General features: G+C 37.2%; 1 protein-coding gene across 4 annotated transcripts in view; it reads right to left on the bottom strand.

Annotated features, from left to right (window-relative positions):
• Positions 1-12,439, bottom strand: part of plcd1a (phospholipase C, delta 1a) — a 43,886-nt gene that overhangs the window by 22,021 nt on the left and 9,426 nt on the right. For 3 of the 4 annotated variants that reach the window (XM_036558014.1, XM_036558013.1, XM_036558015.1), the window contains exon 2: positions 4,263-4,421. In XM_036558014.1, the coding sequence (XP_036413907.1) occupies positions 4,263-4,421 (159 nt within the window). Of the gene's footprint in view, positions 1-4,262; positions 4,422-6,240; positions 6,361-12,439 lie in introns of those variants that run through there. The other variant, XM_036558016.1, reaches the window with a different exon arrangement.

Genomic DNA, 12,439 nt, shown 5'->3' with positions numbered 1-12,439 from the left:
TGCCTTCAAAGCCTATACTGTGCAGGAGCTTAAGATACAGCAGAGGGTACAGTGGCACCAGGTCTGACGTAATATTTAGCAGTGGATAATCTGAAGGGTCAAGGGGTGAACTCCTTCTAACCCAACTAAACTTATGGGATTAAATTGCTGTAGGCTGAATGGCAGTCATATGGAAATGTGTTCATGGATGTGACATCACAACTATGTTGAATTCAAAACAGCTTAGTTTGCATCTGGACTTCAGACATTTTAAAACTTTAATGTGTATACACACACTACATCAAACTCTTAATACAAAAACATGATGAAAGGTTTTCCATTGCACAGGCCCTTTAAAATTTAGGCCTATATGAAAGAAAAATCAATTAAAAAGAGAGATTAACCATTCCAGGATTGTGTTGTGCTTATAAGCCGTTTCCAGGTAGCCTGATGCACGCAGCACAAAAAAAACGAGAACTGTTTTGGAGAATATTCGATCACAAGCCTTTTCTGAGAGATGGCAGAGTCCTCTATCCTGGCCCACCAGGATCCTAAACAAGTCCTATCAAATGCACTGGAGGAAAGGATACATTGTGCTGAGCCTGCTTGTTTTTCTCTCTCTCCTTTTTTTCTTTTTTTTTTTAAGAGCATGGATGCATCCAGCACCTGCAGTGAAGCCTCTGACAAACACTCAAAAGCAAACTACTTCATAAACGCCTTGTAGGAATGAACGATGAACATGTTTTCTTGAGCTTTTCTCTTAAGTTCTCTCTTCACGCCTCCTTTTTCTTATTACTCAAACATCCCATTTCATTATCCTGCTTTCCTTCCAGCTGGATCTGAGATAAATCCCTATCGCACTCAACCCACATCCTATTCTGCTCCCTCATCCTGTGAAGATTTAGCCCTTTGCAGTTCCGCTCCAGCAGATAAGAAGTGGTCGTTTACTGCATTTTGTATCTGAACACATACCTCTTCAGATAAACAAACACAAACAGCCATAGTGGCAAAGGTTCTAGGAAGAATCCTTAAATTGGTATAGAACCTTTACCTAGAACCTCATAACCAAATAAACAGCTTTTGTAATTTAAAATGTGCAGAAGTGTGTTTTCTGTAGAGGACGTGTTATTTTCTCTTATAAAATCAACAAAACATGCAAATGTCCTTGACGTTATTCCTATGACTATACAATTATTTATATTGTTTAATAATTGTTGTCATATTGGCCTGAACATTGCAGTCAGTTGCAATATAGAAATAAAGTTTTTAATGAATCATAAAATTGCAGGCCAAATATTAACCAGATCACATAACAATTCTACTGTGTGTTTCAATATTGTGAGGTATATCAGAATTGCAATATCTAGCAATGCAACTGCACAATAATATTTCCCATGTTTCATGCAGTCTTAAATGCTCAAAGAAGCTGCTATGAGGGGAAAACCACTCCCTCACTCAATTCCTAATCCTGAGAAATGTATCTGTATCATTAACTTGGTACTGCGAGCAGCTCAGGAGGACAATAAAAAGTTCACTTCCTGCGATGTGGAAATGTCTGTGAAAGCATGAGACCCTTATTGTCTGAAATCAAAACCAAGACAACATTCCTCGTCCTCGCTCGTCTCATCCCAGGCACTTGATGGACGTGATTTTAAACTGCTGGCCCTTGCTGACTTGACCGTTTCGTCACGTTTTAATTTTGTTAGAATTGTTGACCAGATCCTGATAGGTACACTTAAACAACACCGGTGCTAACTAATTTGTCGCTGTCATACAAAAACACTGTATCTTCGAAATGGGACAAATGGGACGGTTTATGTATCAAAAAATGCATTTCTAAAACTAAACAGGCTGTTTTTGTTACTGTGCTGTTAAGACTGAGATATAGTAATGAGATCTGTTCTGACTGACTGTCCTGTACCGTGCCTCATTCAAAAAGCAGGCTCAATACATTAGCGTGAGCGGGCAGAGCTAAACTACTGCAGGCTGAGTAGGTGGACATATGTAAATGAATAGGTCGTCAAGACATCACAAAAACCAATGAATACAAAAAGGGCTGTTCTTGCAACTTAGTTTCCATATATGGATTGGAGAGTGAGTGGTTTGCTTTGGTTTGTTTTGTAAACGAGTCCATGGAAACGTCCATTTTTGTGTCCCTAGTGTTTACAGATATATTACACTTGAAGAACATGTTAGGGTTACAATTTATTTATATGTTAAAATAAAACAATAAGTTATTTCAACAATTACAGAGTGAGTGCCATGTTTTGGTGTAAAAAAAAAAAAATCTGCAATTTTAACTGTAATAATCTATACATGACTATGAAATATATGATTTAAATGACATGAAGAAAAAAATGTCAAATAAATATTATAAAATATATAACGAAAGCTGTGGTCCCAAATCGTGTCGTGTCACTGGTGTTACTGCATAACAAAAAATCTCTTATGTTTGAAATAAAAAAAAAATAAAAAAAAATCACCCTGATGACATCACTTGACTTCCTTTTACCTATTTTCTGAAGATCTATGAAGAAAAGCACATGGTAAGTCCACTGTCTCTTTTCAGTTATCAGATATTTTCGCATTTAGCTCATGATTTCATATGAAGCTTTTCACTGGTATGACCTACTTTATTTTTACTGTAATTGTGAAAAATAGAATACAAATGGATTAAATTACACCTTTTAGTGGATATTTCAGGATTGACAACATGTGGTTAGATGCTCTGTAGCAGCCATTTTGTAAAATGCATTTTTCATTAAAAATGTCACTGGTGTTACTGCCTCTCGTGTTACGTTTATGTGTAACACCAATGACCAACAGTAACACCACGGACTCCTATGGATAGATAAAAAAAATGGACGTTTCTGCAGAATGACCCAAACACTTTACATCTTCACATACTATGTCAAAATGTTCAGTTTTCATATGACATATACACTTTAATGTACCTTAATTTAAAGAGATTTTAAAATATATTAAAAAAACAGTTACAAAATTTTGATGAGAGTGATGATTTTGATTTTAAGTGATGGTATGTAATGCTCTGTAATGTCATACGGTCCAAAATCAGAACATTCAGCTGCAGCTTTAATGGCAGAATTACATGACACAAGACAAAGGAGAGATAGGAGGGTTTGATCTAATGTGTTAATGTTTCTATTTGAAGTTCACTGACTCTGTATAATAAATTACATTGTATCTTTAATCAAACTTTAGCATACAACTGCATATTATATTAAGTTATATCAAAATAAAAACTTTTTTATAACAATCATTTATAAAATATGTACTTATTTTTTGCCAGTATAAAATTTTCAGACAACAAAACACACAAAAATCCCCTCAATGTTTGACATATTGTTTGTATCATATATATTCCACTATTGTGTAAATAATTAATCCAATTACATTTGCGCATTCAATTTATTTTTAAAAACAATTCAGAATTTTGCAAAAACAACTGAATCATATGTAATCATGGTGAGAGTTTAGCTTTTAGCTTTTATCACTTCCTAAAGAATCGTAGTTCATTCAATCATTGAGAGGTCAGAGATTTACACCCCTATCACGGGGGCATTTGGTTCCCATGAAGATAGCAAAATAAAAAGCACAAACACAAACGCGTCTGGAGGCAGCTGTGGTCTGGAAAGCAGGAGATAAAGTAGGCCTGATGTGAGCCCTTTGGTCAGGAGAAGCTGGAGAGGAAGCTATGAGCTGGGCCATTGTGCCCTGGCCATTGTGTGGAGGAAAGAGATTTCCAAATGACCACAACAGCCCCTGCACCCCTTCTCTGGCCACTATCTATGGTTGTTCTTCCCACCCCGTCCACCGCCCAGCCAGAACATGATCTGCTTTGGCTTTGGGCTGCTGTTCAAAGAGGCTAGAAGTCTGCTTTATCTACAATGCTGGACAATAGGGGTGAATGATATTGGGGGAAAAAGCCTCACTGCGATATTGAGTTTTAATTGGGGATACACCTAACAGGGGAATTCAGAGTCAAAGCCAATATCCAATATCTCTAATGTAGGTATCTGCTGAAAATTAAAGATTAACCATTATTTACACACACAAATCTGTAGCTTCCAAATGGGTTATGTATTTTAATGCAACATCAAATTAAACTGATATAAACAGTATTGTCTCATCCTATATCACGTCCATTCACATTGTAAACTGAATGTACATGTAATTCTTTACAGAACTACCTGTGTAATTAATTATATATTATATATATTATGCTATTACATTTAAATATTATAGTCAAATATAATGCTCACAGGTGTTGTTTTTCTTGAAGATTTTGTTTGACTCATGCCACATGGTCTCACAATCCTCCTGCAGCCTGTAGAAACGTTTCTTCTGCCAGGAGTCAGACTTCACCTTGGTCAGCTCCCCTCCCTGCAGCAGGAACTGTAGGTCCACATCACCCTCCAAACCTGTAGATACATGCACAAAACCATCAAGATTACTGTTCAGCAGTAACAAAGTCAGTCTATACACATCATGGCCAAAAGTATGTGGACACTCCTCCTAATTATTGCTAATTATAACAGGTGCATAAACTCAAGTACATAGCCATGCAATCTCCACAAACACTGGCAGAACAATGGGATGTAATGAAGAGCTCAGTGACTTTAAACATGGCACGGTCATAGGATGCCACCTCATCAGTGGGTGACAAAAAACAAGCAATATCAGTACAACAACTGTGCGTCGGAAACTTAATGAAATGGGTTTCCATCGCCAAGCAGCCGCACACAAGCCTAAAATCACTGTGCGCAGTGCCAAGCGCCTGCTGGAGGAGCACCACCACTGGACTCTGGAGCAGTGGAAACGTTTTCTCTGGTGTGATGAGTCAGAATTGTCCACAGTGGTGGTGATAGGAACCAGGCGTTTAATGCTTCTGAAAGCTTCCTCAGAGAAGGTTTTTACCCTAAAATGGTCAGATACATGCCTGATGTTGATGATGTTTACCATCATCCATATTGTTGATGATGTTTACCATCATCAACATTACAGATCAAAACTCAGAAGACATGTAGATTCACTGGTGGTTTTGGATAATTAATAAAATGACTATATTTGTGTTGTAGACACGGCAACCCCTGGTTACTATCACCACCACTGTAAAGAGTCTGTAAGTTTCTCTACAATGAGCCACTTCACATCAGACCATTCTGAATGACTCTGTTTATATCTCAGGGACATCTATTCTGATATTTTGAAAAATTGGTGGAATTCCCCTTTAAATTCTCACATCCTAAAGCTCACTATTGATAATTTACAAGGAAAGTAACGCAGGCTATAGGAGTGAGGAATGGAAGCCTGGATGTGCTGGGGATAATCATTAGTGCAATTAAACTCTTCAGACATCTGGTTACTATTACCACCACAGTGAACAATTCTGACTCAGTTTCTCTATAACTGTGCATTTCACATCAAACCTCTCTGAATTACTTTGTTTACATCACATCAACTTCATTCTGCAGAATTTTTGAAAAATTGGTAGAATTGCCCTTAAATATATTCCCCAGCTTATAGCATTCAGCATGTCACAAAATGATGTTCTGTCCATATTGTGCATTCCCAGTACTGATAAACACATCTCCTGTCAAAAAGTAAAGTCCTTACAGCTTTTTCATGAACTATAAAACTTAATACTGACGACTGCGACTGTCTGAACAGGGCGTGGCGCATCAGCTAACTTTCCACAGAGCTCCTCAAAAATATGTTCCGCGTTAAAACCCAGCATGCCTTTCTCTGGGTAATGATCTTCCAGTTCAAGCAGCCTTGCCACGAGCTCCTCACAAGTGAACAAAACAAAGGCAGTACACAATCGTCTGGCACGATAAAAAGAATACAAAGAATGTGTGTGTGGTATGAAGACAATTTCACTATCGTATCATTCTCTCTGCTGCACTGTTTAGTCTCTATTGAAGAGCGGCTGTATGCGAAATGACAATTACTGTAGTTCATCATAGAAGACAAATGTTTTCCTAGCTGGACTGAGGGGAGAAATGGGCGATCACAATCTTTTCCTCATATATCACTGTATCATGGTAGCAGATGCATTAATAAAGTTGATGAAACTATGCTTTCTGCATACTGGCACTACACACTAAAAGAACGCCTTATCAGTCTGATTTAGCTTGTTTTGACTGAACTGTTTGACTCCTCCTCTACACAAAATTGGACCTTGTGCAGTACTGTAAACATTAAACAAAGATAAACCACATATTTACAAAGAAAACCTACTTTTAATTTAGTTGCTACGTATTTTAAAACGGTCCAACCAGCATTTTCTGGATCCATGTAGTAGATGCCCAAGTGCGCTAACACTACAAGTCCTTGTAAGCCCTCCAGCTCAGGGGTGTGGAATCAACCACAACATTGCAGACATTTTTTACATGCTCCCACCACAGAGGCTGTTTATGAGCACCCGAGTATTGGGAGGAGGAACTGAGCGAGGCTTTGAAGACGTCAGGAACGCCTCCGTAAACTACAAAACTGGGCAAGACGCCACTCTGTGGGACTGGAAGTTCACTGTTTGTCTTGAAAACATTTTCACCCCCCAGTCCTTTAGACTCAAAACTGCTCGTTTTAAAACTACAGTTCAGAAAATCAAAATTACACTAGTTCCCCCAAAATGTACCTCAAACGTAGTTAATCCTCTACACATATTTGGTGCGTCCAAAGTTTGCTTCTTCAGTTTTGCACTGGAGCTAATCCAATGTAGCTAACAAGTGATGGAAGCTAATACCGCATTAGCATTGTGAAAACTGAATGCAGAAATCACCACACACTTGCCTCAAACTGTGTCAAGTTATTAAGTAACCTCAAATATTCTTTCTTATGTGGTTTCTGACACTATATGACATACTGTTATCTATAAAATTGAACAAAAGTACAGCACATGGCTACAAACAACAGTAACCACCATCTTGAAGCCTGTACTTTTGTCCATGTTTATAGATAACAGTGTGCCATACAGTTTCAGAAACCACATAAGCAAGACTATTTAAGATTAATGTTACTGTAACGGGTACTGAATCTCCAAAAAAATATGCATAATTAAATGGTTAAAACATAGAGTCATTCAGAGTGGTCTGGTGTGAAATGCTCTGTTCTAGAGAAACTTACCGAGTCAGAATTGTTCACAGTGGTGGTGATAGGAACCAGATGTCCACCTCTAAAAGCTCCCTCACAGAAAGTTATTACATGAAATGGTTAGATACATACAGCCTGATGTCTGAGACATTGTTTTATGATAGTTTTGTTATAAAGTTTTGGATTTTAATGTATTTTAATCCATTTGTAACAGATTTTAACCCATTTGTTGTAATCCATTCAGGATAATGTAAGACAAGTTCAGAGTTTATGATTATTTTATCATAACCAACATATAAAAACTCAGAAGCCTAGTTCCCTGGGTTCACTGGTGGTTTTGGATAGTAAATAAAATGGCTATATTTGTGTTGTAGATATCATGACCCCTTGCTCCTATCACCAAGAAATCAGTCTGTACGCTTCTCTACAATGAACCATTTCACATCAAACTACTCTGTTTACATCAAGGACTGAATTATTCGAAGAATTAGAGGAATTCCCCTTTAACTCAACACAGTCTGAGGCAACTAGATGATAATTTAGGCTTGCAGTTAGCACAATGCTAATGCTGAGGGTTTCCATTTCTTGTTAGCTACGTTAGTCTTGTAGCTTCAGTGCGAAAGAAGCAAACACTGCACACCAAACACGTCTTTGGCTTGTTATGTTCAGAGTAAGGCTAAAATGACCAATTCCATACTGGAGAGACCCTGAAACATCTCACCTTTGTATAATACTCCACTGAAAATATGGGTGTAGAATGAATTTTATGGATCAGGATTTAGCATTTGCTCTTTGGATAGAGAGCCACAGCTGGTACAACCGATACACAGTAGTGTGAGATGTGGGAATAGTAACCGTGAACTCACACATAGCAAACACATGTCCCATTTGTTTAACAAAGACACCAACATGTAAATAACACACCAGTTCAACAGCGAAGACTCGGAAATCTCTACCGTCAGTTCTGATTGACAAGCTGGCTGAAAGTTGGTGGTCTGTATAATGCAGTCAGGTGGGGTCACCAGCATCAGACTGATCTACGGTCAGCACAGCTTTCCTTAATTACTGTGTGAATGCTGCTAATTTGAATCAAAACCTGTTCTAAAGTCTGTATTTGTATCTGTCTGTGTGTGCAGGAAGGATATGGACAAAACTACACTGCTATATTAAAAGAACACAAATTTGAAATGTGAGGAAGAGGTTATGGTCATAAAGTATAGCTCCATTATAGGCTACCTGGGTGCTTTCCCAGTTAAAAAAAACTCCTCTAGGTAATTTTCAGCCATGCAGGCCCAGGTTTCTCTCTCTTTGAATGAAGAGGAGAGACCAAAATACTCGACACTGAAAGTCAAGCTACCTTTTCAAAACCATATTTGAAATCACTGATAAAATCCGACAAAAACCTCATGAATAGTTTGCAGCATTTGACTCAGTAACACACAAAACAGGTTGTTCTGGCTACTGCGCCTGCACAGATCTCCACAATGAGGGCAGGGTGGGACATAGCTTAAAGCGTAACAAGCTTTACCATTCATATTTCATCCAGTGACCCGTCTCCTCCTTTATAACATCTCTGTAGAGGCTGATTGTCAAACATAGCGCTTAGTACAGGTTCACCAACAATCAGCCTTGTGACTTGTGCAACCAGTCTAAGAATAAACAGCGATACAAAAGATGAAACAATAGGCTTTTTCAGAAAACCCTTGCAGATCTGCAAGATCTTTGTCTTCTATATGATTTGCATTGTTTACCATTTTTATGGTATCACTTGATTTTATAGTAAATATTTATTTTTATCTTATTTTCCTTTAGATTTTTAATGTTTTTTTCATAATTCTGTGTCCTATTCCATTATCTTATCTTCTATGCTTACTTATTTTTATTTTGAGCATTATTTTTTTCAGATTTTGTTTTACATTTTTATTCTTTTCTTTTTTCAACATTTTACCTTCTCTGTTTTCTGCTTCTACTTTTATTTGCCTTTGTCATTGTAAAGCATTATCATTATTATTATTTTTACATTTTTTACAAACGGTCTTATCCTTTATGGAAGGCTTGACATCTATGTTGTTAAATATTAAATTCAGTCTGTTGGTTACATGGAACTACTGATTTTTACCAAAACAACAGAACATTCTGATTGTGAATAAAAGTATGAAAATGACACAATCAAAACATTCAGATGGTAGATGCTTATCTAACATAACATAAGTTCAGCACTTCAGATAAATCAGAACATTTGGCATTTTAATTCAATATAATATAGTCGTTAGACATGAACAGATTAAATTATCATGGTGGAAATTGGTACCTCACCCCCCCACCATCACCACAGTTCTCTTTGGGATGAAGCATCAGGAAGGGCTTTCACACAAAAATGTGTCCCTACCCTGAGGAAGCTCTGCTTAAGACAGGCCCTGACTGCTACAAACACGCTGAACAGGTTTTACACACTTGAACATGATCTTCAGTCATCTACTGCATGTTATCAGCTCACAACAGATGAAAACTGGGACTTCAGAAGTTTGCAGAACATAATATGTCAACAACATGAACTTGGTAGTGAGAGTCGGCGATATGGTAAAAATATAACATCACGATACCTGAAGATTCTTTCAAATAAACAATATGTATTACAAACATTCAGTCCTTTAAGGCTGGGAACAAGTTGGAACAGAAAAAATACACCAGCACAACTATTTAACACTGAACAGGAAGAAAGATCAAACAATTGGTAAAAATAAATAAATAATACAAACGATGATGATGTCACAACGGCCAGACATCCAATCAGCTTCTTGTTCCTAGGCAGTTTATTCAGTTAAAATAAATGGTCGTTGTTGTTGTTTACAGGCTCCTTGAACCTGTCTTTTTGTTTAATGTAGATGTTTGAATCTCTACACTGAATATTTAGACATCATTATTCCTGTTAATTTTTTTTAGTTTTATTAATGACATATAAACATTAGATCAGTATGATAACTAATCAAAGACGTACTTTTGTTGTCTGTTTTGGACTAAAATAAAATGCCAAAACTCCAAACTCAAACTAAGAGGTGTGGGCAAAAGTGCAGAAGTCCAAGAGCTGAACCAGCACAAAGGTGCTAAACGTACTTGTACATGTAAAAGGGTCCTTTGAAAACAACAAATCCTTCAAGTACATCAAAGAACAACATAAAAGAAACCAGTTACTATACACCCATTGCTGCCTGCTGAACCCTGACTGGCCCTGCTACTGAAACATCAAGCCAGGCAAGACTAGACGCGCCAACGGGTCATTAATGAATGCCCTCACGGTGGGTGAAGAGGGGCTTGGACGATTCACTTACATGCAATGCTCCAAATCACTTTACTTTCAATGCACAATAAGTTATTTTGATTTAGCAAGCTCTAACCAGCTCTGTTTGTCAGGCCAGAATGAAAAACACTTATGTGTGGAATGTGAACAAGGAAGCTTTTGTGCTACGGCCGCTGACCAGAACGCTATCTATGCAATGAGAAAGGTGAACCACTGAGTTTACCTTTTTTTCAAATGTGTACATTATTTCAACATAAACAGTACTGTGCAAAAGTAAAACCATCCGGAATTTATTCAAAACAGCCACTAAACACAAGCTCTTAATTTTTCAGTATTAGAAAAAAATAGAAAACATATTTAACAGAAAATTAGAGAAGGCTTCTTGACTAACCGCATTTTATAAATATACATCTTTCAATATTGAGTGTGTCCACACTTCACCTTTATTTCTGTTTCCATTATTTTCTGGAGACTTATTTTCAGTTTTTCAAAGAAATCTGCAGGGATATTTTTCCACACCTCCAAAGATCAGTCTTAGAAGTTGGTTGCATTTTCATCTTTTCCCAATCCAAGTAATCCCAAACATTCAGTCCATAAAACTTCACTCTACATCTCAGATGTCCAGTTTCAGTGTTCTAGTGTGAATGTTCTTCTTTTTGTCTATTCCCTACTCTCAGCGAGGGCTTTTTGACAGCTACACATTCTTTCCGACTTCATGCTGAGTTGTCTTCTCACAGTGGAAGGATGGCTGAGGAGTTTTTCAGATCTGAAACAAGAGTGGAGCTTGATTTTCTCCTCTCTCCCAAAAGATGAAAGTTTTAAGCGCTGTTTATCTGACAGGGACAGTTTGGTGGTCTACCAGGTCCTGCACGGTTGTGAGGTGTTTCCTTTTTTTCTGCATCTTTTGATCATTTTTTGGACACAGTGCATCTCTACTTCAGCCTGGCTGATATGCCAACAGCTAAATCTCAGGGCAGTCAGAATGGGTCTAAGCATTACTCCTCTCCAGTCTTGACAACAACATTTCAGCCTTTTCACCAACTACTCATATTACAAAACTCACATAACACAAGTTGAATCAGGCGGATGAGGCTTCATGCACATTCCTGTCCTCTGAGAAAAAGAATGCAATGACTCATACTGCAGAACACATGCTATTACAAAACATCAAATTGCTGGAAGAAACACTTCCTGTTTGAAGCACAGTATTGTTCATGATAGCCTTCAAAAGCCTGACTTAAACTTCACAAGCCTTAGAGAAACAGTAGCTATCTTCTGTTTATAATCCCAGACGGTTATCACATGAGGCCCAAATGAATAAAAGGGGAATTCCACAGATCTATCAAATGATCTGCACTATGAAATGTATAATATGTAAATAAAGTCATTCAGATTGGTTTGATGTGAAATTCTCTATTCTAAAGAAGCGTAGCGAGTCAGAATTGTTCTCAATGGTGGTGATAGGAACCAGACATCTAAAGAATTAATTGCCTCTAAAAGCTCTCTTACAGAAATTTATTACATTAAATGGTTACAAATACGCTGCCTGACTCCTGAGACACTGTTTTACGATAATTTTGAGGTTCTGGCTAAAAATGTATATTTAAAATCCATTCTTGAGAGAGAAGTACATGCAGGGTTTGTAAGGTAAAACAGCACCCAAAGAAAACTTACGGTTAGGTTAGGTTCACTGGTGGATTTGGATAGTAAATAAAACGACTATACTTGTGTTATAGACATCAAGAGGCCTGGTAATTACTCAAGTAGAAGGAACAGTAGCTACTAAAACTACAAGATGTCTACATAATTTAGAAATGTTAAAGTCATTTGGAGTGGTTTGTAGTGAAATGATTCATTATAGATAAACTTATCAACAGGAACCATGGCAAAACAAATATATCCATTTTATTTACTTCTGAAAATGACCAATGAATCTACAACCTACACAAGTTTTTAAAAAATCAATTTTAAAAATAGAAACTTTATTTCAAAACTTTTGTAAACTGTCTCATGTATCATATTCATAAATATTTTGTGTAATAACTAACA

Source organism: Colossoma macropomum, unplaced genomic scaffold (assembly GCF_904425465.1).
Source record: "Colossoma macropomum unplaced genomic scaffold, Colossoma_macropomum, whole genome shotgun sequence".
Taxonomy (NCBI): domain Eukaryota; kingdom Metazoa; phylum Chordata; class Actinopteri; order Characiformes; family Serrasalmidae; genus Colossoma; species Colossoma macropomum.
This window is presented reverse-complemented; position numbering and strand designations above follow the sequence as displayed.